Source organism: Jaculus jaculus, chromosome 13 (assembly GCF_020740685.1).
Source record: "Jaculus jaculus isolate mJacJac1 chromosome 13, mJacJac1.mat.Y.cur, whole genome shotgun sequence".
Lineage (NCBI taxonomy): Eukaryota > Metazoa > Chordata > Mammalia > Rodentia > Dipodidae > Jaculus > Jaculus jaculus.
Window position 1 is genome coordinate 29,789,240 of NC_059114.1, and position 22,985 is coordinate 29,812,224.

At 54.7% G+C, this 22,985-nt stretch overlaps 1 protein-coding gene across 20 annotated transcripts in view; it reads right to left on the bottom strand.

Moving 5' to 3' along the window:
* The window catches only part of Ncor2 (nuclear receptor corepressor 2), a 135,662-nt gene that overhangs the window by 15,866 nt on the left and 96,811 nt on the right, over positions 1-22,985 (bottom strand). For 15 of the 20 annotated variants that reach the window (XM_045132608.1, XM_045132609.1, XM_045132615.1 and 12 more), the window contains exons 20-33: positions 22,447-22,497; positions 21,156-21,765; positions 15,616-15,736; positions 14,732-14,903; positions 11,115-11,279; positions 9,993-10,129; positions 9,407-9,509; positions 9,185-9,289; positions 8,938-9,038; positions 5,608-5,758; positions 3,408-3,548; positions 3,006-3,089; positions 2,267-2,562; positions 457-811 (exon numbers count right to left, since the gene is read on the bottom strand). In XM_045132608.1, the coding sequence (XP_044988543.1) occupies positions 457-811; positions 2,267-2,562; positions 3,006-3,089; positions 3,408-3,548; positions 5,608-5,758; positions 8,938-9,038; positions 9,185-9,289; positions 9,407-9,509; positions 9,993-10,129; positions 11,115-11,279; positions 14,732-14,903; positions 15,616-15,736; positions 21,156-21,765; positions 22,447-22,497 (2,592 nt within the window). The remainder of the gene's footprint in view (positions 1-456; positions 812-2,266; positions 2,563-3,005; positions 3,090-3,407; positions 3,549-5,607; positions 5,759-8,937; positions 9,039-9,184; positions 9,290-9,406; positions 9,510-9,992; positions 10,130-11,114; positions 11,280-14,731; positions 14,904-15,615; positions 15,737-21,155; positions 21,766-22,446; positions 22,498-22,985) is intronic. The other 5 variants (XM_045132623.1, XM_045132607.1, XM_045132622.1 and 2 more) reach the window with 3 other exon arrangements.

Sequence of the window (22,985 nt, forward strand, 5' to 3'; positions counted from 1 at the left end):
AATGCTCCAATAAAATTTTACAATGTCACAGAATATGGCCAGAACTGGATGGGGAGTGGCCATAAGAAGCCTCCCTACACAGAGCGGGGAGGCCAGGCAGAGGGCCAGCCAGCACGCGGACAGGTCTTCCGCACAGAAGCAGCTGAGCGTGGAGGGGGAAAGGCATGGCGGAGTTAGGGTCAAGCAGGTGCCCCAGGTCATGGTGAGAAAGATTAATTCTATGTGGAGTACAAAGTTATATAAGAAGGTGAAAACTGCTAAGTGGAATAATTTGATTTAAGTTATATAAAACCTCTGGAGACAGGGAGCTGGAGGGAATTCTGAAGGCAACATGACAGCAGGACAGAGGATGGACTGGTTGTAATGGGGAGTAGTGGTCAGGGTTCCCCAACTTAGGACCCTGTGGACAATGAGGCAGTCCTCCCCAGCTGGAGATTTGTGCCTCCACCTCCTCACCCTCTTGCAGGCGTGGTGTAGGCTCCCGCGTGGTCACAGGCGAGCCACGTGGCAGGTGGCCAGTGAAGGGCGCACTGTGATCCTCGTAGGCCAGGGGGCTCTGCCGCGGCTTGCCTAGCTCAGGCAAGACAACTGGGGCGCCGCGGGTGATGGAGCCCCCTGTGCCACTGGTGGCCCCTGGCCGGGTCTTCAGGCTCTCTTCGTAGCAGGCGCGCTCCAGTGCCCGGGCATCAGCCATCACATCCAGTGGGTGCACAGGAGGGAAGGGCCGGCCTGGACTGCCAATGATGGAGCGAACGTCGTGCTTCTTGGCACTGGAGGTGGGTGCACTGGAGTCATACTTGAGCGGGGTTCCCTGAGACAGGAAGTGAGCTCAGATCTTGGCCAACCAGTTGCCTAATCCCACTGGGCTCCAGTTTTCATATAAAGTGGGGGAGGGACCTCTTAGGACTGCAAGGAGAGAGCTTATAGGGCTCTGCTAAGTCTGTGATGTGCACTCATGGCTGACAGCTCTGCTCATTCCAGCCTGGCTGCAGACACCACAGGTTGTGAACAGGGCAGAAGGCTCCATGTCCTAGGGCAAGCACTGGCTATGTGCTACCCTCTGGGTATGTGTGGACACAACCTCGCTCCATGGCCATCAATGCTGTCAACCTAAGCCTAGGACTTGCACTCAGAGCTGGAGGCATGCTCATTCTTTGGTCATAGAGGGCGCCATGGAGAAGGGTCCCCAGCCCCTGTGGAACTAAGCAGTTGGCCAAGGCACAAAAGACCTGACCCATCTGAGCAAGCTTGGGGACAATGGCCAAAGCTATGCCCTGGGTCTCAAATTCCATTTATTCAGTAGTTTCTTTTTTTAATTCCTTTTCTTTTTTCAAGGAAGGGTTTCACTCTAATCTAGGCTGACCTGGAATTCACTATGTAGTCTCAGGGTGGCCTCAAACTCAGTGATCCTCCTACCTCTACCTCCTGAGTGCTGGGATTAAAGGTGTGCGCCACCACACCGGCTCTTTTTTAAATTCTTAATTAAAAAAAAAAAAGTCTTGGGCTGGAGAGATGGCTTAGCGGTTATGGCGCTTACCTGTAAAGCCTAAGGACCCATATTTGACTCTCTACATTCCACATAAGCCAGATGGACAAGGTGGCTTCAATTACAGTGGCTTGAGGCCCTAGCATGGCAATTCTCTCTCATAAAAAAAATTACCCCCTACCAAGAAAACATGAGTTTTGTTACATAGATTAGGTGGGCCTTAAGCTCAGAATACTCCTGCCTCCATCTCCTGAATGCTGAGGGGTGCACAATGTTTTGGTCACTGTCCCCAAAAGGGGGAACACCTTAGTTTTTCAAAAGAATATTCTAGTCCGGGTGTGGTAGTGTATGCTTTTAATCCCAGCACTTGAGAGGAAGAGGTAGGAGGATCTCCATAAGTTTGAGGCCACCCTGAGGCTACATAGTGAATTCCAGGTCAGCCTGGACTACCTTTGGGCACAAGATGGATGCTGATCAAGTGCCAGGAAACTGAGAGCTGGGTGTGTCCCTGGCATGGGGTGAGCAGCCTTCCTCCTTCCCATCAGACCAAGAGCACAGGTGAGGACAAGCAGCGCTCACTGTGGGAGCAGGCCCTCCTCCACAGGGACGGGGCGCTCACAGCCCAGACAGGGATGGTTCAGATTAGAACACCACGCTTGGGGCTCACAACTACCATTTACTTGTGGGTGAGCTGGGTTAAGCTTTCAACCTCTCTGAGGCTCAGTACAGACCAGTCCAAGAACCCCTTGTGAGCTTGTCATGCCCTATGCCTATGTGTACCTGGGTGATGGAACCCTCCTTGAGTGGCCGTGGGGCCAGGGGCACCTCGGGTGTCCGGCGCAGCTCCTCGCGTGGGATCTCATGGATGGAGCGGCCTGCCTCCTTCACAGTTGCAACCAGGCCCTCGTGGGCTGGCTTCAGCTTCAAGGGACCCAGGGTCTCCAGGGGCCGGGTCTTATAGGCCTCTGCTAGGTCCCTTGGGGGTGGAGGGGGTGGTGGCGTGCCCTCCCGCTTCAGGAGCTTGGCCTCCCGACGCAGGTAGTCCTCCTGGGCCTCCACATAGGACCTCGGGATCCCTGTAGAGTGTGACAGCGCTGACTCAGCAACCTTGTCCAGCCCAACCTGAGGCCTCCAGTGGCATCTGAGTCTGATTGTCTGAGTTTTAAATCCTCTCTTGCTTTGTGAAGTTGGGCACAAGACTTTATTTCTCTGAGCCTACTTCTTCACATATGGGCAGAATTTTGACTGACCCTACGTCACTAAGTCATGAACGTTCTATGGCACAAACAGCTCGCCATGAGGACATGGGTGAGAGATGTGGCCACCCCGAGTCTCCTCCCAGATATCCCTCAATTCATGGCCCGGCCCCAAGCATACAGTGGTTATTGCAGAAACCCACAAGGCCCAGGGTAGCAGTTGGGCCTCACTGTCTTTTTAAAGCCCCAGCTGTGTGTTTGGCCTGAGCATGGCCAGGCCCACCAAGCCTTTTCTAGTAGGCCGTGTGGCGGAGGCTGTGTACCTTGTGTGATAGAGCCACGGATGTGGTGCTGCTCCTTGAGGTGGTGTGGGCTGGGCTGCTCCGGGATGGCACGGCCCATGAGCCCTGACAGAAAAAGGGATGATGGTGTCACCGCATGGCTCAGCTGGCTTGAGCAGACAGGGCCAGGACCACAGCAGTTCCCATGATGATGGTGGTGACACAGGACCCAGCAAGCAAACCCCCTATCCTCTGGGACCCATGCTGCCTCTATGCCAAGCCTGTTTCCCCATCTGTGATGTCAGGCCGACCACCCCACTGGCTCCCTGAGGGGTGCTGAGGCATTCTGTCTTCCTGCTCTGACCCAGTGGACAGGGAAGTCCTGGAGCAGGTGCTGGGATCCTGTGTTTCTGCATTGGCTGGAACAGACAGTGGGAAACCAACCTTCAATGCTGGCCGAGGAGATAGCCCTGCCAACGCGGCCCTCCATCATGTCATAGGTACGTTTGGGGGCTGTTGTCTCATGGGGTGTGCCTGAGCTGTTCCTGCCATCTTCCTTGGAGCACTGGGACACAGACATGCCACCTGGGAGCCAAACAAGAACACTTGGTGAGGATGCATGCAGGATGATGCATATGCAGGACCTGGCCCCCACACAGGCCAGGCCCTAGCTGGGGGAAGAACATCCATAGCAGGGTCACTGGGTCCTGCCTTTGCATTACTAGGAGCTGGAGCTGGAGCGGGTCTGTGTGCACAAGACTGCCCATCAGCCTGAATGTTTGCAGACTAATCTGTGTGGGAAAGGCAGGCGACATGCTTTATACATCCAGGCTGATGTGAAGAGAGAGGGTGGGTGCACATCTGTGATCCCCAAAGGCACACACATGTGAACAAAGACACTAAGTGTGAGTTGACAGGGGCTCCTCCTCATGTATCTCTGTACGTGCAAAAGTGGGCATGTTGTGTACCTGGCAGTGTGTACCTTTGTATGTGTGTGCACATGGTATAATGGAAGAATGTCCTGATGTATATATAAACACCTCTGCTCTAGGACACGTTTACAGGACCTTGTGCCATTAGGCAGGGCTCCACTGGGCCACTCCTATAGCAACTAGGACCAGGACACCAGGACTAAAGGCCAAAGCTATGGTTACTGCAAGGACTCAGCAAGGCTTGAGAAACTGTCAGTTTCCTCTTCATGTGACTGAGTATGTGTGACCAGAGCTGTGCAGGCTGCTGTGGATTGTCCCATAATATTCCTCAAGCAACTGTGGACACTCTGAACTTGGGAGACCTCAAAGATGGGGACAAGGATTGTGTCTGGTAGCTGATGCTGGTGAAGGACGGTATGGTACCAGGCTGGTCCTCTCTACCCTACTGTGTTGGCTTGCAGCCCTGGGGAAATGCATGGGGAGGTCAGAGTGCAGACCAGCTTAAAGGTCACAAACCTGAGGACAGCAAGGTTCTTGGGCTGCAATTCACCCAGGGCTTAGACCTCCACCTTGACCTCTGACTGTAGCCTCGCCAGTCCCTGGGGCCTGTCACTGTCCCGTAGGCCATGCAGCTCATGTCCAAAAGGTAGCTGCTGGCCTATCCCCAAAACCCTGTCCCCTTGACAGTAGAGAGACAAATACCTAAGGACACTTTGCATCCCCAGCCTGGGGGGCTACGAGGCTTGGGCAGAAAAGAAAGCTGACAGGTACCAGGCCTGAAGCTGGCAGTTCAGACAAGGTACCAGTTCTCAGGTCTGGGCCCCTTCCAAGCTGGGCACATGGCTTCCAGGTCCCAGAGCAGGCAGGCTCTGAGGCAGAGTGGGTGCAAGAAGCTGAGGGGCCCCTGCTGGCCACTGCCCACCATGGCCAATCTGAAAGCAAGGTGGAGCATGGTTCTACCCTGGACCTCTTCACCACCTCGCATAGGCAAGTCTGGCATGGCCCATGAAAGAGTGGCAGAGAGCAGGCTTCCAAAGCTCGTCTGACTGGGCTGAGCTATACTGCCGTAGGACTAGGTCATCCCAGCCTGCCAGCCCTAGAAACAACCTGCACAGGCCACATGGCCTTCTCCTGACCCCCAGCCACTGTGTCTCTTGAGGGCCAGGATGGGGGCCAAACAGGAGGATCTTGGACAGGATGTGCCTGTTTTCCCATTGTGAGGTGGGCAGAGGACACCTCCTCAGCCTCATGAGGCTATCAGGAGGACATGACACCCCCCAACAGTCTCCAAAGGCAACTGCTTGCCTTTCAACTGCAGCCATTTCCAGTACTTTCCTCTCTCAGGTAACTGCAGACCCACTGCTGCCAGAAGCCTTGGGGCTCACACTCTAAATCAAATTAGTTAAGGCTTGCATGAGTTTCTCACACACTGCAGCCAGCATCTTGGGGCACACCAAATGTCTAAATTCACAAAGGGTTTACCTCCTTAGGGGGTACCCTGAGCTGGATGAGTGAGGGATACTGTCTGATTAGTTCCTGCTGAGCCGTAGATAGACATAGAGATGGTTCCCAAGAATCCCAGGGGAGCAGGTGACTGTCACTCCCAGGTCCCCAGTGCCCACTTCAAGTCTATTCTGGCACAAGACCCTGGGAACAGGAAGCAGGGGTTATGGTGTCACCAGTGCCTCATCAAGCCCACAAGCCACACTCACCCTCATAGGATAAGACGTGGCCCTTCTTCCCCTCGTAGATGACGTGGCCTTTGGGCAGAGCATCCTCCCGGGCCCGGTCCAGGCGACTTGGGCTGTCCTCACCAACAATCCTGCTGATGGTGCCCTTGTAGAGGACGTCAGCTGGCGTGCCCTACAAGGATGGAAGGATGAGCATCTATCTGTGGCTGGTACTCTCCCTGTGATCACATGCATGTGCGCAGAGCGCAGCTGCACAAGGCAGGACATCAAGACCACTGGCCAGCACAGGTATGCCAGCTTCCCTATGACAGAGTCTTAACTCAAGGTCTACTCACTTGGTTCCCGAGGCAGATGTTAAGTTTGCTAGTTTTCTGGTTTTTGAGGCAGGATCTCCCTCTGTAGTCAGGACTAACCTGGAACTGCCATCCTCCTGCCTCAGCCTCCCAAGCATTGGATTACAGGCCTGCACTGTCACCATCATGTGGCTAGATGCTCTATTGTGCCTACTTCAGAAGGGAAACTGAGGCACTAAGTCATGTGAACAACTGGGGAGTTGAGGCTTACACCCTCAGTCTTCACATTCAACTATCACTTCAGGGCCCTGGCAGATGCTGGGGTATAAACTCTTGTGCTGTGACCATGACCAGGTGTCGTGGGTACACTTTGGTTTATCAAAACTTGGACACAGCTCAGGTCAAGCTGGATGCCAAGGCACTTCAGCTCTGAGCATGGGGGCTTTAGCCTTGGCACTGTGGCCTCCTGGGGCTGGGTGCCTCGAATGTGGGACTGTTCTGTCACTACAGGGTATGTTGCAATGCTCTGTCCTGAGATCCTCCCAACCCTCTGGCCACTGTGACAACTTAAGATATCCCTAAATGCTACCTAAGTCCCTTGGGGGAAAGGCTGCCTCAAGTGAGAAACACCACTTTAGAGGGGTTGAGCTCCCTCTGAGGGGAAGTGTTCCAACTGAGGCCAGATGGCCTTGTGGGATAGCACCTGACATAGCGACATCCAAGAGTGTATGTAGCTCTCCAAAGTCAGAACACTGGGGACTGGAGGGAAAGGTTACCCTGAGTTGATCTGTGACCTTTGATAAGTCACCCCACCACCCTGAGCCTAGGTCATGTTTCTACAGAATAAGGACTTTGGCCATATGACTCAAAGGTGCCCAGCACAGAGAACGAGTCCCCATGAGGCAGGGAGGGGCAGCACAAGTGACCCTGTGCACTAATCCTAGTCTGCGAGAGGGGCAGAGCAAGACACCCTGATTCCTGGGGCTCCCTGAGGTACCCTGGACACAGCTGGGGTAAGGGCCCCAGCCATAAGGATGCCATGGCCATGCTTAGAGATGTCCATGTTCAGAAAGTGGCACACAGAAGTGGTGACCTGGCAACAGCTCAGGGGGCCACTGTGCACTGCAAACTTTAAGGGAGTTGAGACAACGGTCAGAAAGACCTTCTATACTTCTGTCCGTGTCCTGGCTGGCCTCCATGGACTGGATCAGAATGGCCATGTGGTAGGGAAGCCAGTAAGTTGTATAACAGGGGCTCTGGAGGAAAGGCAGGCACTAATTTTGGGAATGGCAAGCTTGGAGGGACCAACCTGTGAGGATAGAAAATGCAGCCGGGCAGTGGCTAGGCAATGTATCACCTGCTGGACAATGTCCTCAGAACAAGGTGACCTGCCAGCAACCTGCTCTGAGGCCTTGGGCGAGCAATCTGTTGTGTGAGCCCTGCCCTTGGGTGAGTGGGAGCCCAGCAGAATGCAAGACTCATGGCCCTGAGCCTCTGGGCCTTCAGAAGCCCATGGGAGGCTGTGGTCCCTGCCTGACACCTATATGGCTAATCAGCAATTGATTTAGTGACCAGCAGACAAGTCCACGAACACCAATCCTCATTCTCCTTGCACCCAAATCAATGGGAGGGGCACACGTGACAGGAAGGTCTTAGGTTCTGGCACCTGGGGCACATGGAAGCCAAGAGCTCCAAATGCCAAACTTGAACCCTTATGACTTCCTGAGAATATATCTATTGGAATAGAAACTGAGTCAGGGAGAGGTGGTCCTTACTGGGCTGAGGCAGAACTAGGACCCAAGTGTTCTCAGCTGGACTTTGGCCCAAGCTATTGTTTTTTTGCTTTTTCTTTCTCTCTCTCTCTCTCTCTCTCTCTCTTTTCAAGGTAGGGTCTTACCCTAGCCCAGGCTGACCTGGAATTCGTTATGTAGTCTCAGGGTGGCCTCGAACTCACAGTGATCCTACCGTGGCTTCCCAAGTGCTGGGATTAAAGCCATGCGCCACCATACCTGGCCGCGCCCTTTGCTTTTTAAAGTTGAAATTTTAAAATGGACCTTTGTTGGGGAAGAACAGAGCACAGAGCCTCTGTGATTCTGTGAAACAGGTAAGTCAGGCACACACCACATTAAACCTTTCTGAGGCTCAAAGTCCCGCTAATGTGCATGTATGTACAGATCTGTGCACACGGGCTCCTGCTGTCTGGCCCATGCCTGATCATACATAGCAGGCACATGCCAGGTACTTTCCTCACTCTCAGCTCTGGTATATGCCGAGGCACCCATGGAGCTGGCACCCCAGTATCTTCTCTCCATGGCTCACGTGTCACGTACTGTGCTGGTCTCAGTGGCCTTTGTGGTCGTGGCACTTTGTGTGTATACATGCTTGTGGGATGGGTGTGGGCAAATGTGTGTGTGAGTGTCTATGTATACCCAAGGCCAACGTCAGGTGTCTGCTTTACTCTCTAACTTATTTTTTTAAATTTTTTTTCTTTTTTTGGTTTTTTGTGGTAGGGTCTCACTCTAGCCCAGGCTGACCTGGAATTCACTATGGAGTCTCAGGGTGGCCTCAAACTCACTGCGATCCTCCTACCTCTGCCTCCTGAGTGCTGGGATTAAAGGTGTGTGCCACAACACCCAGCTTCTAACTTATTTTTGAGACAAGGTCTCTCACTGGACCCAGACTTCACTGACTCATGTAGCCTGCCTAGCCAGGAAGCCCCAGGGACTCTCCTGTCTCCACCTTCCCTGCACTGGCACAACAGGCATATCCTACCAGGCTAAGCATTCATACACATGCTAGGGATCTGAAGCACTTACTGACCAATCCATCTCTTTGTCCCCTTGCTTGACTGACATGCAGCTCTTGACTCTGCAGTGACTTTATCACTGTCCCTGCCTGTGGCCAGCTTCTTCCCACCACATTTTGGCTTTGAGGTACACAGGCCAGTTCTACTCAGAACCTCAGGCATAACCCCATGTGGACGAAGTGATCACACAGCCCTCATTGCCACCAGTCTGCCGAACCCACACTGCCCTGAACCGTCCCCACTGGCACCTACGTGGGTAATGGAACCACGGTAGCTGGGACCATCTGCAGGCAGTCGGGTGCTGGGCAGGCCCTTGGTGATGCTCCCACTGGTGCTGGAGCCCAATGCAGTCCCTGGGAAGACATGACACAGAGCAGTCAGAGCCTCAGGCCCAAAAGGCCTCCAGCTGCCCCTCTTGGCATCATGAGGGCTAAGATAGCTCACAAGAGAGGCTTCCAAACCCTCTAGGAGGCAGAGAAGGCAGTCAGCTGGGCCTCACCTCTTAGCACGGATGTCTCCTGGGCAGTGGGCACTCCCAGACTCTCAGGTGGCCCGGCCTGTCCCCGTGGAGATAGCTGCTCCTGCTTCACTCCGCTAAAGGGTGCTGGGGACCGGCAAGAAGGTAAGAGAAGTGCAGGGAGGTCTGCCCCTCCCCCCACGGCTCTCCAGAGCCCTGAGGCCAAGACATCCCACCCTCAGCAGGGGCCACTAGGGTGCTCACCCAGCTTTTTGGGGTCCACAGCAAGAGGCAGCCCCATGGTGAGGGGGCCCACTGGGGCCTTGGCATGCTCTGAGTATGGCACACGCAGCTGCACCGACATGCCCTGTAGGGGCAGAGGAATGGGTTATGGGGCCCAGCCCAAGGGATCCCAGGTTAGACATGAGGGCTGCCAACCCACCCAGCTGAGTGACTGTACATAGGCCATTACCTCTTGAGAGTCCCAGGCCCCCATAAAGAATGAGGTATACAGTGTGGTCTGGCCAGGCACATGGCCTGCAAGATGAGTCAGGGGCCATACAGGCCAGGGAAGTGACTAAGTGCTCACCACATAACAATGGCTCTACAGCCTGTTGCATCTCATCCCTGCCCTTCCACTTAATAAAGAGTGAACTGAGACCCAGAAAGGTACAGTCACTTGCTTGAGGCCACACAGCCTGTACTTGTGATAGAATGGCCCAAGTGGCTGGGGTTGGCTCCAGCCAGCTCTAGTCCAGTACTACCCTCTGGAGATGACCAAGGACTCAGGCTTCTTGCCTTCCACACCTTGCAGACAAGGGCACCCTGCTCAAGAGGAAGGGGCGCTTACCTGGGAGATGGTGCCTAGCTGCCTCTCAAGGACACCTGGGTGCTTGGCCGAGGAGATGAGGGGTGGTGGGTTGGAGATGGGGGGGCGGGGCAGAACAGGTCGGGCACTGTCGTGGAGACCCAGGGGCAGTGGGTGACCTACAGGGATATGTCAGTGTGTACTGAGGGCTTTGGGGGAGGTGATCTGAGCCCTCCACTTGCCCCCTCCCCATGGCCCTGGAGCCTCCTCCTACCCACCACATTGCTCACCCTTTGTCTGCACCTCCAAAATGCCTGTCTGCACCCAGCAAGGGGTATTCTCTAAGACACAGGATCTCATCTCCCCTGCTGTGAACTTTCAGAGGTTCCCCACTGCCTTTGGGATATAGTCACCCCTGATGTGCCTTTCAGGGTCAAGTGTCCTGGTCTTCCAGAGGCTTTCCTGGCCCACCAGGCAGTAAATCGCTGCCATAGCAGCCTGATTAGTTGCTCCACCATTATCTACTCTTTCTTGCCTCTGGGCCTTTGCACATGCTGTTTCCTTCCCCTGGCATGCCTTCCTCTTTGCTCCAGCCCCCCTAACTCACTTGTTCTTTAGGGTTGGTGAGCTTCAGGTGGCCATTGCCAACATTAATCTATATCTGCCCCAGGTGGTGCCACTTTTTTGTTTGTTTCTTTGAAGTAGGGTCTTACTTTAGGCCGGGCTGACCTGAATTTACTATGTAGTCCAGGCTGGTCACAGACTCACAGTGATCCTCCTACCTCTGCCTCCCAAGTGGTGCTGAGATTACAGGTGAGCACACCACGCCCGGCTATGCTGCTTTTATTACTGATGAGCCCAGCAAGATGAGAGAAGTCACTCTCACAGTGTCTATGAGCCCAGGCTGGCCCTTCCTCTCAGTGCCAGGCATCTCCCATAGGGAGGAACCCCACTCTTCACCAGCTCAAGCTCTGCCTGTGGCTCCTGATGGCTACCACATCCAATCCTATGGCTTCCAAAGTCCCCTCCTTCCTCTCCACTAAGTTGGTTGTCCCTACAACTAGGTCCAATAGATGCAGATCCCTTGCCAAACAGCCCCAAGCCAGAACCAACAGTTGGTGCTCAATGACTGTGCATTACTAAATTATGGCAGCAGCTACTCACCAGGGGGTGCATAGGAGAAGGCCGAGGGGTCTGGGGCATGTGGGGAGGCCTTGATCACCTCCCGAGGGGGCACAGTGAATGGAAGACCCGATGTCCAGCGTGGGGGCTCAGAGGGCAGCTTTGGGCCCTCAGCTCCAAAAGCTGGCAAGAATGCGGGCTTCTCTGCTAAAGAGGGATAAGATGGGCTGTCAGGCAGTGTTCCATAGGCTCTGAACCCCTGCTTTCCTGACCTGCTCATAATTTGCAGGCGCACAATTGGCTGCAGGCAGAATAGGGTGCTAGCTACCAGCAACAGGGCCTGAGCAGGATGAGCACTGGGAAGCCCTGGGTTTAGGTGCTGTTGGGTCCACATGACTCTTTTCTCAGTATGGGAGTGAGTCACAGCAAGGGTTGGGGCCTCAATAACCCCTCAGACCACAGTGAACCCTGGACACGAGTAACTTCACAAGCATATCCCTAGTCCTGGGCAAGCAGGAGCCCGACAGACCTCTGAGCCATGTGGCCGCAGCAGCATGGGGCCACCTCTACCCAGTCTGGTCAAAGTTCTTTGACCACCTCTACCCACAGAGCAGTAGTTCACAGCTGAGCTAAGTAGGTGCAACAGAGTATGTGGCCTAGGAAGTCTGAAACCTCCTCTTGGTGGTTCCCAGCACAAAACTGTCCCGGGGAATACAGGGGAGGGGCAAGTTTACTGACTGAAGGCTTGTGGAAGTGGTGGACAGCCAGTGTTTCTAATAAGCACAGCTGTTTGTTGAGCGCCTACTGTGTGACAAGCATCATACGAGGCCCAGCCTGGCCCTGATGAGCCTACCACATGCACTAACAGAGGACCAGACCTATCTGATGATGTCTCTTTTGGCCACATTGAGATTTGAACTCATGTGTCTGCAAACAGCTATGAAAGGTAACACTCCTAGGTCTCCTTCACCCTTCAGTAAAGACCCATGCCACAGATGGAAATACTGAACCCCACCTGATGAGTGGCAGGTAGGAGTTTGCACTTGAACCTGGGTATAGCCCATGGTTTATGCTCAGGACTGTGCCACATGGACCACACTGGAAGAGCAGCAGTGCGTGACCCTCACCTCTCAGGACCAGGGTGCCAAAGGGCAGGTTTGCCCTCACAATGTCCCTCATCAGCATCTCACCTTTGCTGAAATCTATCCTAAGTTCCAGATCCCGGCCAGACCCGTTTTGAGGGGACAGAACCCACCAAGAAGCTGTGAGGGACAGGAATGATAGGCAGGCACCCTCTCTTGGGTCACGTCCATGGACAAGGCAAGGTGCAGAAGGAGAGGACAGATTCACTAGTGCTGCCTGTCATGGGCGCAGCACGTGGGAGGAAAGCTTGGGCGCTGCAGTCCACATTTCTCCCCTAGGAGAGGCTGAACTTCCTCTGAACTTGTACCTGAAGAAATGAGGTACACAGGAAGGGCATAGAAATAGGGATTGGATGGGATTCATCTTCCCAACCCTTGGTGCTTGCCTTGGGCCCCAAAACCTGGGCCTGGCTCCACCAGCACCCAGTCCTGTTTGAACCTTGGCTGCCCCATCCAGCTGAGCTCTGAAGAGCTGAGGGAGAGAGGAAGTCTCGTGCTATGAGGAAACTTGAGGCTAGGCCCAGCTGGGCAGGCAGCTGAGAGCCAAGAGGGACAACCTGTTCCTCCAGCTGGGCCAGGGGATCCCGAGGGACCTTCCTGGCCTGGTGGCTCCCCAAAGAAGCCAGGGCTGGGGAGGCCTGCTTCCTGCATGTTGGGGTCATGTATCCCCATGGGAGCAGAGCTATGGCCAGACCACATGAGAATGGCACAGAGCCTGCCACCAGGTGCAGTGTCCCGTGGGGAGGAGTCTAGGAAAGAACACAGCCCTGGCCACAGGGACTGGCCGAGAGCCAGCTGGCTGCTGGATCCTTTCCTGAGGACTGGGGCCTAGGGCCTAGCTCATGGGGACCTGGCTGGCCCTGGCCAGCCCTAGGTGGCTCTGGACCTGCTCTGCAGCAGCTGACAGACACTGACTGGCTACTCCCTGGTTACTGGTGTGGGTCTGGTTGGCTTGTCATAATCACTCCCCGTTCTCATATTGAATCTGGTCCCTTGAAGACTACCCTTTACCACAGGCTATCCCAGCCCCAGGCAAGACACCCTTGCCCTTGTCTCCCACAGTTTTTACTTCTAAAATGGATCAACTGAAGCTTCCCTTTCCTCCCTCCTTTGTGGCCACTTGTAGTGCAGGCTGCCCCATGGCTGTTAGCTATGGTCTCCTGTTGCCCTTTCTCTTCAACAGTAATCAGACAAGGATTTTCTCAAGACCTCAGTGAGGTGATACCCTACACCCCACAACACACCATTTGAAAGGCTATTCCACTCCAGGTCCCACCTGGGAACTCCTCAAACCCCCAAGGGTATTCCCATCTCAGGGCCATTGTGCATGCTGTTCCTGCTGCTTGGAATGTCCTTCCCTCACCTTCCTACAGCTGGTTCCTCTCTCCAGACATCTCTGGGAACACCTGGGCTCCTGACCTGTCATCTCCCCTGTACCCTCACTGGATAGCTGGCTTCTCATGCCCCCAACTGTGGGCTCGAAGCAAGGAATATCTTATCATCATCATTTCCAGTGTTCAAAGGCTACAGATGTCCAAGAAGTGCTGGGCCATGCGCCTTCACTGGCCCAAGTGTTACCAGGATACCACCTGCCACTCATACCAGCTCTGGACTGTCTCCCACAAAGAAAGGCAACACGGGGACCTGGTGGGCCATGTGTTAGCAGAGACAGCCTAGCATGTCCCACTTAGCCTGGCCCTGTTCTTGTCCAGAGACAGGTTCTGAACGGATCCTCAGGGAGCCCCAAAATTCCATACAACTGAACTACACCAAAAGGGAGGACAGGCAAGGACATGTTTCTCTACACTCACTATGGATTTAGAAACCTTTGAAAGTCCCCAATAGGGGCTGGAGAGATGGCTCAGTGGGTAAAGGAGCTTGCTTACAAAGGATATTGGCCAGGATTTAATTGCACAGTACCCACATAAAGCCAGATGCACATAGAAGCTGGGCCGGAGAGATGGTGTAGCTGTTAAAGTACTTGCCTGCAAAGCCAAAGGACTCAGGTTTGATTCCTGCAATCTGGTCCAGCCATTGTGGAAATCAGTGTGGAGGTTCCTGAGACAGCTGAAAATTGATCTACCATATGACCCAGCTATACCACTCCTAGGCATATATCCTAAGGATTCATCTCATTACCTTAGAGATACTTGCTCAACCATGTTTATCACCACTCTATTAATAATAATTAGGAAATGGAACCAGCCTAGATGTCCCTCAACTGATGAGTGGATTCCCTAGTATTCACGTAAAGCAGATACACAAGGTGGCACATGTGCCTGGAGTTTGTTTGCAGTGGCTAGAGGCCCTGCAGCACCCAGTCTCTATCTGCCTCTTTAGAAAATAAAAGAAAAAAGTCCTCAGTGTTGGACAGCCTCTGTCTTGGGAAGGGCCACACCAGGCCCAACTTGCTACTGGGGGCTGTGCTGCTCACCCTTGCCTCTTTCTCAGCCTGCTTGCACTGCTGTACACAGAGCCATCCCTCACCCTCAGCACATAGCCCCTTCCGGCACTCACCCTCCTTGTCAGTGGGTGGCACTGGACTCCTGCTCTTGCCTCGAGGACTGCTGCTGGGCTGCTGGGACGAGTCACTTTCTGGCTGCAGGTGCTGTGTGGGTGGTGGAGCAGGGGGTGCTGACTTTGAGGACGCTGTGTCCTCTCGGGGGGCTTCATGAACTTTGGTGACCTGCTGCAGGACATAGTGAAATGCACGACCCAGCACAGTCCTGTACCCATGTGAAGGCACAGAGATCGGGGGCAGCCAGCACGTTAGCCTGGCCAGAGAGAGTCACGACTTGAGGCCCCATGTGGGGACAAGGGAGTCAGCTTCAAGTATTTAAGGGCTTATCTATGAGAGTGGTGGGTACCTGGGACCCATGGTTATCCACTGCACTCAACTCTGTTGCTGTCCCCAAGTCACTGAACATCCATGCTGGCCTCAGAGCACTGCTGGGACAGTGAACATACCTGCCCAGCACTCAAGAGATTTGAGACAAGCCAGCTTGGACTACACAGCAGGAAGACCTGGCCTGCCTCGTGGCAGGAGTACCTCCAAGAGACACACCAGCTGCCCAGGGGAGTCTTTGGGACATGGGAAACTCCCGAAGAGCTCTAAGAGCAGACATGGCAGGAACCTGGTATTTCCTGGCTGAGGTGCCATTATAACCTAACCCTCCCACCCTTACCCCTGCCTGGGGTTCCTGAGAACCTCTGGAGAAGAAAGGCAACAATTCTGGGATACAGGTGGCGGGCAGGAAGAAGGGGTTATGCAGGCCCTGGGCTCCGCTCACTCCCCAGCCTTCTACCCCATTGCCCATCTCCACAGGGACACTGCACCCACTCTCCGTGTCACACAGGAGGTCGAGGTCAAGGCGAGTGCAAAACTATAGGATGGCACTCACGATGGGGGGGATGGCAGCTGCCCGCTGCTTCAGCTGCTTCAGGTCCAGTGGCTTCTGAGGTGAGGCGCTGGCCCTGGAGTCGCTGGCTGGGGTGAGAAGGCTGGGCCTTGGCGACAGCAGTCTGGAGAAGGACAAATGTCAGGTTATGCCAAAGTAGCAGCCACAGGCTCTCATTGGCTGTTCCCAGGCAAGGGCTAACCTGCCTCCATGGCCTCTCTCCCAAGCCCTGCATGGTGGGGCCAGCCAGGAGGCCCAGAGTGGGAATGCAGGTTCCTGGCGTCACGGCTAACACCACTGAGCTGCCAAGCAGAAGGGCTCCTCCGGCCCAGGCTGGTGGCATGGAGCAAGGCCAAAGGTTCTGAGGCAGCTCCTAGGTACGGAGGAGCACAGAGAAGCCCCAGCTAGGCGCCTCAGCCATGCAGAGCCCTCGGGGAGTGGCTGGAACCAGATGAGGGTGGAGGGAGATTAAGAGATTCCGTGGAGGTTATTCACATCCCACATCCTGCTTGGGGCTCTGGGCCAGAGCCCCGGGCCTGCTGACTCCACTGACTGGAGTGGGTGATGGGAAGCTGGTGGCCTGGGCACCATACACATACACCAAGGCAACCTGCTTGGCTGCCAACAACATGACACTACCGAGGGCATGGTCAGCTTCCCACAGCTTCGGCCTACCGTCAGCCTGCCTTGCCAAGTGCATGGCCCTGGGCTCTGAGCAGGTCTTACCCCTGGGCCAGGGTCAAGTTCAATGACCCCATGGATCATGGGAGCTGTAGGCCATAGACCTGGAATTTGGCCAGAGTGCAAATCTGGAGTGGATTCCAGAAAGCTCCAGGGCTTGTCTGCCTCCTGGGCACTATGATGTTTCAGGCTGAAGCTACATGTGGACATATGCCACATGCAAATATGTAAGCCACAGCCACTGCCTTCAGGGTGAGTTATGACACCCAAGACCAGGGCACTGTACAGAGGTGAACACACCTCCTATAGCAGTTTGAGTGGCACAGATGGTGGGTGTGCTGCCCCCGCCCCACTCTGCTGTGGCAGGACCACGCATGTGACAAGCAGCCCTGCGGATAGTAGCTTCCTGCCCACATCTGCCACACGCTCGGCTGAGCGGGGAGAGCAGACAGACCTGGTGACGCCTGCTAAAGCTGCCCATGGCATCCAGGCAGAGACAGGTCATCCTGACCCCTCCATCCTTCCTACGTCAGCTCTCCACACTCAGGGGCTGGCCCAGGACCACCAGGGCCTCCCTCCCTGCCCCCTTTGCCGGATCTTGGCCCCTGAGCCAGACACAAACACTGAGGTTATCTCATCTTGCCACTGTCTCTCTCTCTGGGCCTCAGCCACCACGCCCACGGCCCTCCCCTCCGTTCACTTAGTGCTGGTCATTTCACATGGCCACTGGCTTTGGTAAACTTAAATTGAGAAAGAAAATAATGGCCACTTTGGAAGACAGTCCAGCAACTTGAAGAGGCCGGCTTGGTGGTGCACATCTGTCATTCCAGGACTGGGGATGCTAAGGTAGGAAGACTGCTACAAGTTCTAGGACAGCCAGACACTGTCACGAAACACAAACACCAACAATAGCAGTAACGGCTACTCACACAGGTCCCACACTGAGCTGTTTTCAAGAAGGATGAAGACACACCTCATACAGAAACCCAGCAACCACACGGTCCTGATCAGCCAACAGTGAAAATCACCCAAATGCCCACCCGCAGATGGAGAATGAAGACCAAGGAGCACAGATCAAGCTCCCAAAGCCATGAGGGCTGGCCCACGCCCACAGTAGACAAGCCTCCAAAACACAGGCCAGCAGCGAATGAGTGAGGCCAGATATTGACCCATGGGGACCAAACACACACACATCAGCCCCATGCTTCCTGTGAGCAGCACAACTGTAAGTGCTGTGTTCATGTGTGTACAAAAAAGTAAAAAGACCAGCATGCACTTGAAATTCAAACCTTTGTATATGTGCAAACATATATGTTTCATATTTTATGAATTTATTACTTAAAGGAGAGAGAGGGAGGAAAAGGAAGATAAAGAATGGATGTGAAAGGGCCTCCAGCCACTGCAAATGAACTGTCGCAAGCACCACCTTGTGCATCTGGCTTAGTGGGTACTTGTGAATCGAACCTGGGTCCTTAGGCTTCACAGGCAAGCTAAGCCATCTCTCCAGCCCACAAATATATTTTTAGAGAGATATAAAATGTGTGTATGTACGGTTTTTAAAGTATATATTTATTTTGAGGGAAAGAGGCAGAGAGAGAGAGAGAGAGATAATGGGCACACCAGGGCCACCAGCCACTGTGAACAAACTCCAAATGCATGTGCCCCCTTGTGCATCTGGCTTACATGGGTACTGGAGAGTCAAACTGGGATCCTTTGGCTTTGCAGGCAAACACCATAACTGCTAAGCCATCTCTCCAGCCCCTGTTTGTTTTGTGAAGTAGGGTCTTGCTCTAGAGCAGGCTGACCTGGAACTCATTCTGTAGTCCCAGGGTGGCCTTGAACTTACAGTGATTCTCCTACCTCTGCCTTCCGAGTGCTGGGATTAAAGGTGTGCACCACCAAGCCTGGCTAAAATGTGTTTTTGTAATATAAAATATCATTGAGTATGCCACACTGTCTGGGAATTAGGGCCTCCTATAATGGGCCTGGGTACCTCTCTCTGCCTCAGTTTCCACATTATTACTAGGCTGTGATAATTTTGCACCACCACATGACTAGGTAGGTGCAGGAGGAGGGTTGGTCTATGAAAAGCATCTACGTGGTTCCAGACTTTACAGACGTCCCCCCCAAAATCCTGACTCCTCCCCCACCCACCTCTGCAATCATCTCTTCTCTCTGCCAGCTCTACTCCTAGCCACAGGGCTCAGCCCAGCCCAGTGAACATAAGCTTGGGCAGCCACAGGCTGTCCTCTGTGCCCCCCTAGCTTTCCTTTCCACTTTCATATTAGGAGCTCGGATCACCCTCAACGATGATGCCGCCTCACAGAGGTTCACCCAATGGCCCAGTCTCCACCATCCACGTGTTCCCATGAGAACTGAGGAGTCAGGAGGGCTGCCTGGTCCTGTTTTCAGCATTCCCGGGGCCCAGAACTGCCTGGCATGTGCTAGTGCCCAGCACTACTCGAGTTGAGGGAAATGATCATAATGACAGCCAGGGGACACTTGAGGAAATCCCACTGTGCCCCAGCACAGGGTGTACCAAGACAGACTCGCTGAGTGCCAAGCACCTGGCCCATGCTGGTACTTTACAGTTGTGGGGACAATCAAGCAACTGTGTGGCTGCATCATCACCCTTTGCCAATGGGGAAACTTGGGTGGGAGGCTTTCTTTCTAAGGCACAGCAGGGAGGTGGTTATAATCACAGCCACCATGGTCTGCCGGGAGAAAACCTCAGGCAGTGCCTCTGAGAGGGTGAGGAGCAGCAGTTTGCTCTCTCAGTTGCCTGGGGGGGGGGAGGGGCAGAAATGGCCTCATCTAGAAGTTTACAAAAGAGGGTGGCAGGCAGACACTTGGGGCCTGGGGTCACAAGGCCCCTCCAGTCTAGGGACCTTCCTGAGAAACTGTGGCTGCCTGGTTGTATGTGGTGTGGCTTGTGGAAAGAGGGGTGATCAGGTACCAGGCATGGAGAATCCAGCCCCAGGACAGGGGACCATGGGTCCTGACCTGCTCAGCTTAGGCTCCTGTCCTCAAGGGCTGACATCAGACAGGAAGGTAGGATGGTGCCAGGCTGCAGGGGAGGGAAGGGGAGATCACAACCTGCTCAGCTGCAGGGTGGGGGGAGCCAAGAGCACTGAGGCAGGAGAGAGGCTGTCAGATTCAGATATCCCCAGTTCTGTGGCCTGGCCAACCAAATATACCCATCACCCAGACTTGGAGAAGTTCTTGTAACCATAGCTACTCGGGGCCTAGCTGGATTTCTGTGGCTTTGTTCCCAGCCAGTGGACATCATGTAACCCAGAAAGATACTCTGGCACCACCCCAGGTAGCTCAACCACTGTGGACACCTTGTCTCCAGCTATACTTATCAGGCAAGGAGCTCAGCACCCTTGGGCTCTCAGAAACCTACAGCCAGCCCTTGCTCATCCAGAGTCCTTATGAGCCATCTGCTATCCACTTGCTCCATGAGGTTCCAGAAGGAGGGTGGTCCCAGAGCCTGCATAGCCCACCTCCAGTGTGTGCAATTTAACATTCCCACAAGGCCCACAGGGAGCTGGGGGCAAGAGGAAGTACCCTGAGTCTGAAGGTCACAGTCTCCACCCTCCTTCTGCCAGGAACTGGGAGACTCAAGGGGGAAGAAAACAGACCACGCTGTTTTCAGTCAAAATAAAATGAGCACCTGGCTTGCCTCACTAGAAAACAATCCCTCCAGCTGTCCTGAGGTGGGAGGGGTCCAGATGTGATCTGGAATGGTTCCATGACCCTGCCCTCGGGTGATTATATGGGCTTTCACTGGTGGGGTTTAAGTGTCAGGGCTGAGGATGGTTAAAACTCAATGCCCTCAGGGTGGGGAGGGTACCTCACACCAGAGCAGACAAGGATACCAGTACCCCATCAGACTGGCTGGCTGACTTTCTGCTCACCCAGCTGGCTGAACATTCCATAAGAGACCCGCTGTCACCTCAGAGGTGAGATTGAGGGAAACACCTGCCCAGGGGCTTCCAATGTCTGGGTCCTGGGTTGTTGGGAGAAAAACAGCTCAAATCTGTTCAATCTACCCTGTTCCTTCTGCCCCCCCCCCCCCCAGCCTATCCCAACTCCTAGACAATGTGGTCCATGGACCCCTTCAGTCCTGTAGGTAGCAATGGCTAGTTTCAGGGGGCCTATCACAGCCTGGCACTGTCACAGAAACCCTCCTGTCTTCTTATCCCTCTGAGAACACATAGCACCAGGCCTTTTCACTTGCCATTTCAGCCACAAAGAGGGTAGAACTGGGTCCCTGAATTTCCCAGACATGAGCATGGCATCTTATTAGAAAGCTGTGCTGATGAACCAGGTTGAGAGGAGGTCACAGGATACAGGGTGGGTACAACCCAGATCCAGGCTTTCCAGAAAGAAGGGAATTTGGACAGAGGCACCAAGAGGTCAAGTGACCACAGAGACAGGGAACAGAATGCTGGGACTACAAACCAAGGATGTGGGCAGCCTTAGTATGTAAGAGGCAGGATGGGCCTTCCGGGGCTTACAGAAGGGCCGCAGCCCTGGAACGTGGACCCCTGCCTCCACAAGTGACCACAAGAACAGTTCTGCTGCTTCCAGCACCCAATCAGGGGTTCTTCAGGGAAAGCCTGCACACACTTCCAGGCCCTGGGGCCTCCCGTGGCTGCCTCCTTCTCCACCCATGTCTCAGCTCTGGATAACTGCAGGCAGCGCTTCCCACTTCCCTCCTTCTCCCAGCACTCCCTGTTTCTGCCCTACCCTGAGTTGCCCCCTAAACCTGGCCATGGCTCCTGAGGGAGTGTTTGCAGTGTAAACACATGAGGACAGACAGAAGGCCACAGCTGAGAGTACCCAGCACTTCTCACCTGCCCTTATCGCCTCCCTCAGGCTCATCGACTTCATCCGCGCTACAAGTGGCACTGGAGTCGCTGTCCTGGGGGGCTCCTGAGCCCGAGCCCTTAGCCACAGGGGTCTTGCTGCTCCCGTTCTCCTTCTTCTCCACCTTGAGTGGCCCTTCAGGCATGGTCTCCGTGGCCTCAGTGCCCTTGGTCTTGTCAGTGGCCTCCTCCTCGGCCTCCTCCTTGCACTCGCTCTTGACACTTCTGGGGGGCTCCTCAGGAGCCTCGGGCTCCTCTGTCTTCCCTGTGTCCAGCACCAGCTCCCCAGCCACAGGCTTCTTCTCCTCTGTGTCTTCTGTCTGGGGCATCGTGGCTGCCTCCTCTTCCTGCTCCTCCTTGGGGACCATAGGAAGGGGTACAGGTGATGGGGGAGCTGGAGGGGATGGTGGTCCACTGGTCTCCGGGACTGGACCAGGCTCAGCAGGAGCTACAGGGTCCTCTGGTGGAGGGGTAGGTGGCTCAGTGGCAGGCGGCCCCTCAGTGCTCACAGGCTTGGGCCCATTCTGCCCAGTGTCCTTGGTCGCCTCTGTGCCCGGGGATGGGATACTCTCCGTGTCAGAGCTGTTGTTAACAGTGGCTATGGGGTGAGAGCAGAGGAGGGTGAATTATGCCCGGCTCAGGTGGGAGATGACACAGCCTGTCCAAAGAACAAGTGGGTCCGTTGCCCAACACCGGAAGAACTGCAGGCTCCTATGCATCCACTACAGTCCCATCCCTCAGAACCCCAGGCTCCCACACTGCATGGGATGGTGAGCCAGTGAGCAACAGCACAGGACCAAGGCCCAGGGTCACGGTTGCTCTCTAGCCACTGTCACTACAGCATGATAGGGCATACAACCTATCATGGATGCAAGAGCAGATCTCAGAAATCTCCCCTCCCTGTGGGTTTCCCCTAGCAGGTACAGCACAGGGTCAGAGCAAATGGTTACATGATGTATACACTGACAGGGTGCCAGGGGACCCAGCTATAGCCTCGACTCTTCAGCCCTTCCCCAGGTTCCTTCCCTGCTTTCAATGAGTCTTGAATCCTCCATTTCTGCAAAATGGAGACCTGAAAATCAGATGCTAAGCCAGGTTGGGGAGATGGAATTAACTGGGCCATGGTCCCAGGGATAAATCCACATGAGGCCTGACCAGACAAGCATGCTCACTGCACGCAGAGGGGAACAAAAAGGGAACAAACAAGGGGCTCTGAGGTAGACCTCAGATGCCCTCCTCAGCCCAGCCCTACCCCTGGGCTGGCTAAGCACATTCATACCTGGGCCACTGGACTCCCCTCTGGGCACTTCATTTCCAGAGGCAGGTAAGGCTGGAAGGAAGTCAAAGTAGAATTAGAGGCAAGGTGTCATGAGCATAGGGAGGGAGGTGGGTACGGCTGGCAGGGGCCTGGCTGGCAGCAGGGGACCTACAGCAGCTTCTGTGGTCATGTCATAGCCCACCAGCACCTACCTGGGGACCTGAATACCGCCTCCCACGGTCCTGACTATCTGCAGCTACGGTGGCCCCCGCAGGCAGGGTCAGAGGGGAGTCCAGGGTCAGCCTTACTGGGGCCATGTGGACTGAGTCTTGGCTCTGGGTGTCCTGAGCCAGATCACTCACCTGCTGTGCATTCAGGTTCCCAGGACCTGGGTGGGTTACAGGACACCATCCAGCAGGGGCTCTTATGGCCCTGAACCTGGACACCCACCAGCTCAGCCCCAAGTCCCTCCTGTTATCACTTCCCTGGGAGCCTGCAGTGGGGCATCTCCACAAGAAATAATAGCAATGACAGCAACAGGGCCTGGCCCTGGGTACAGG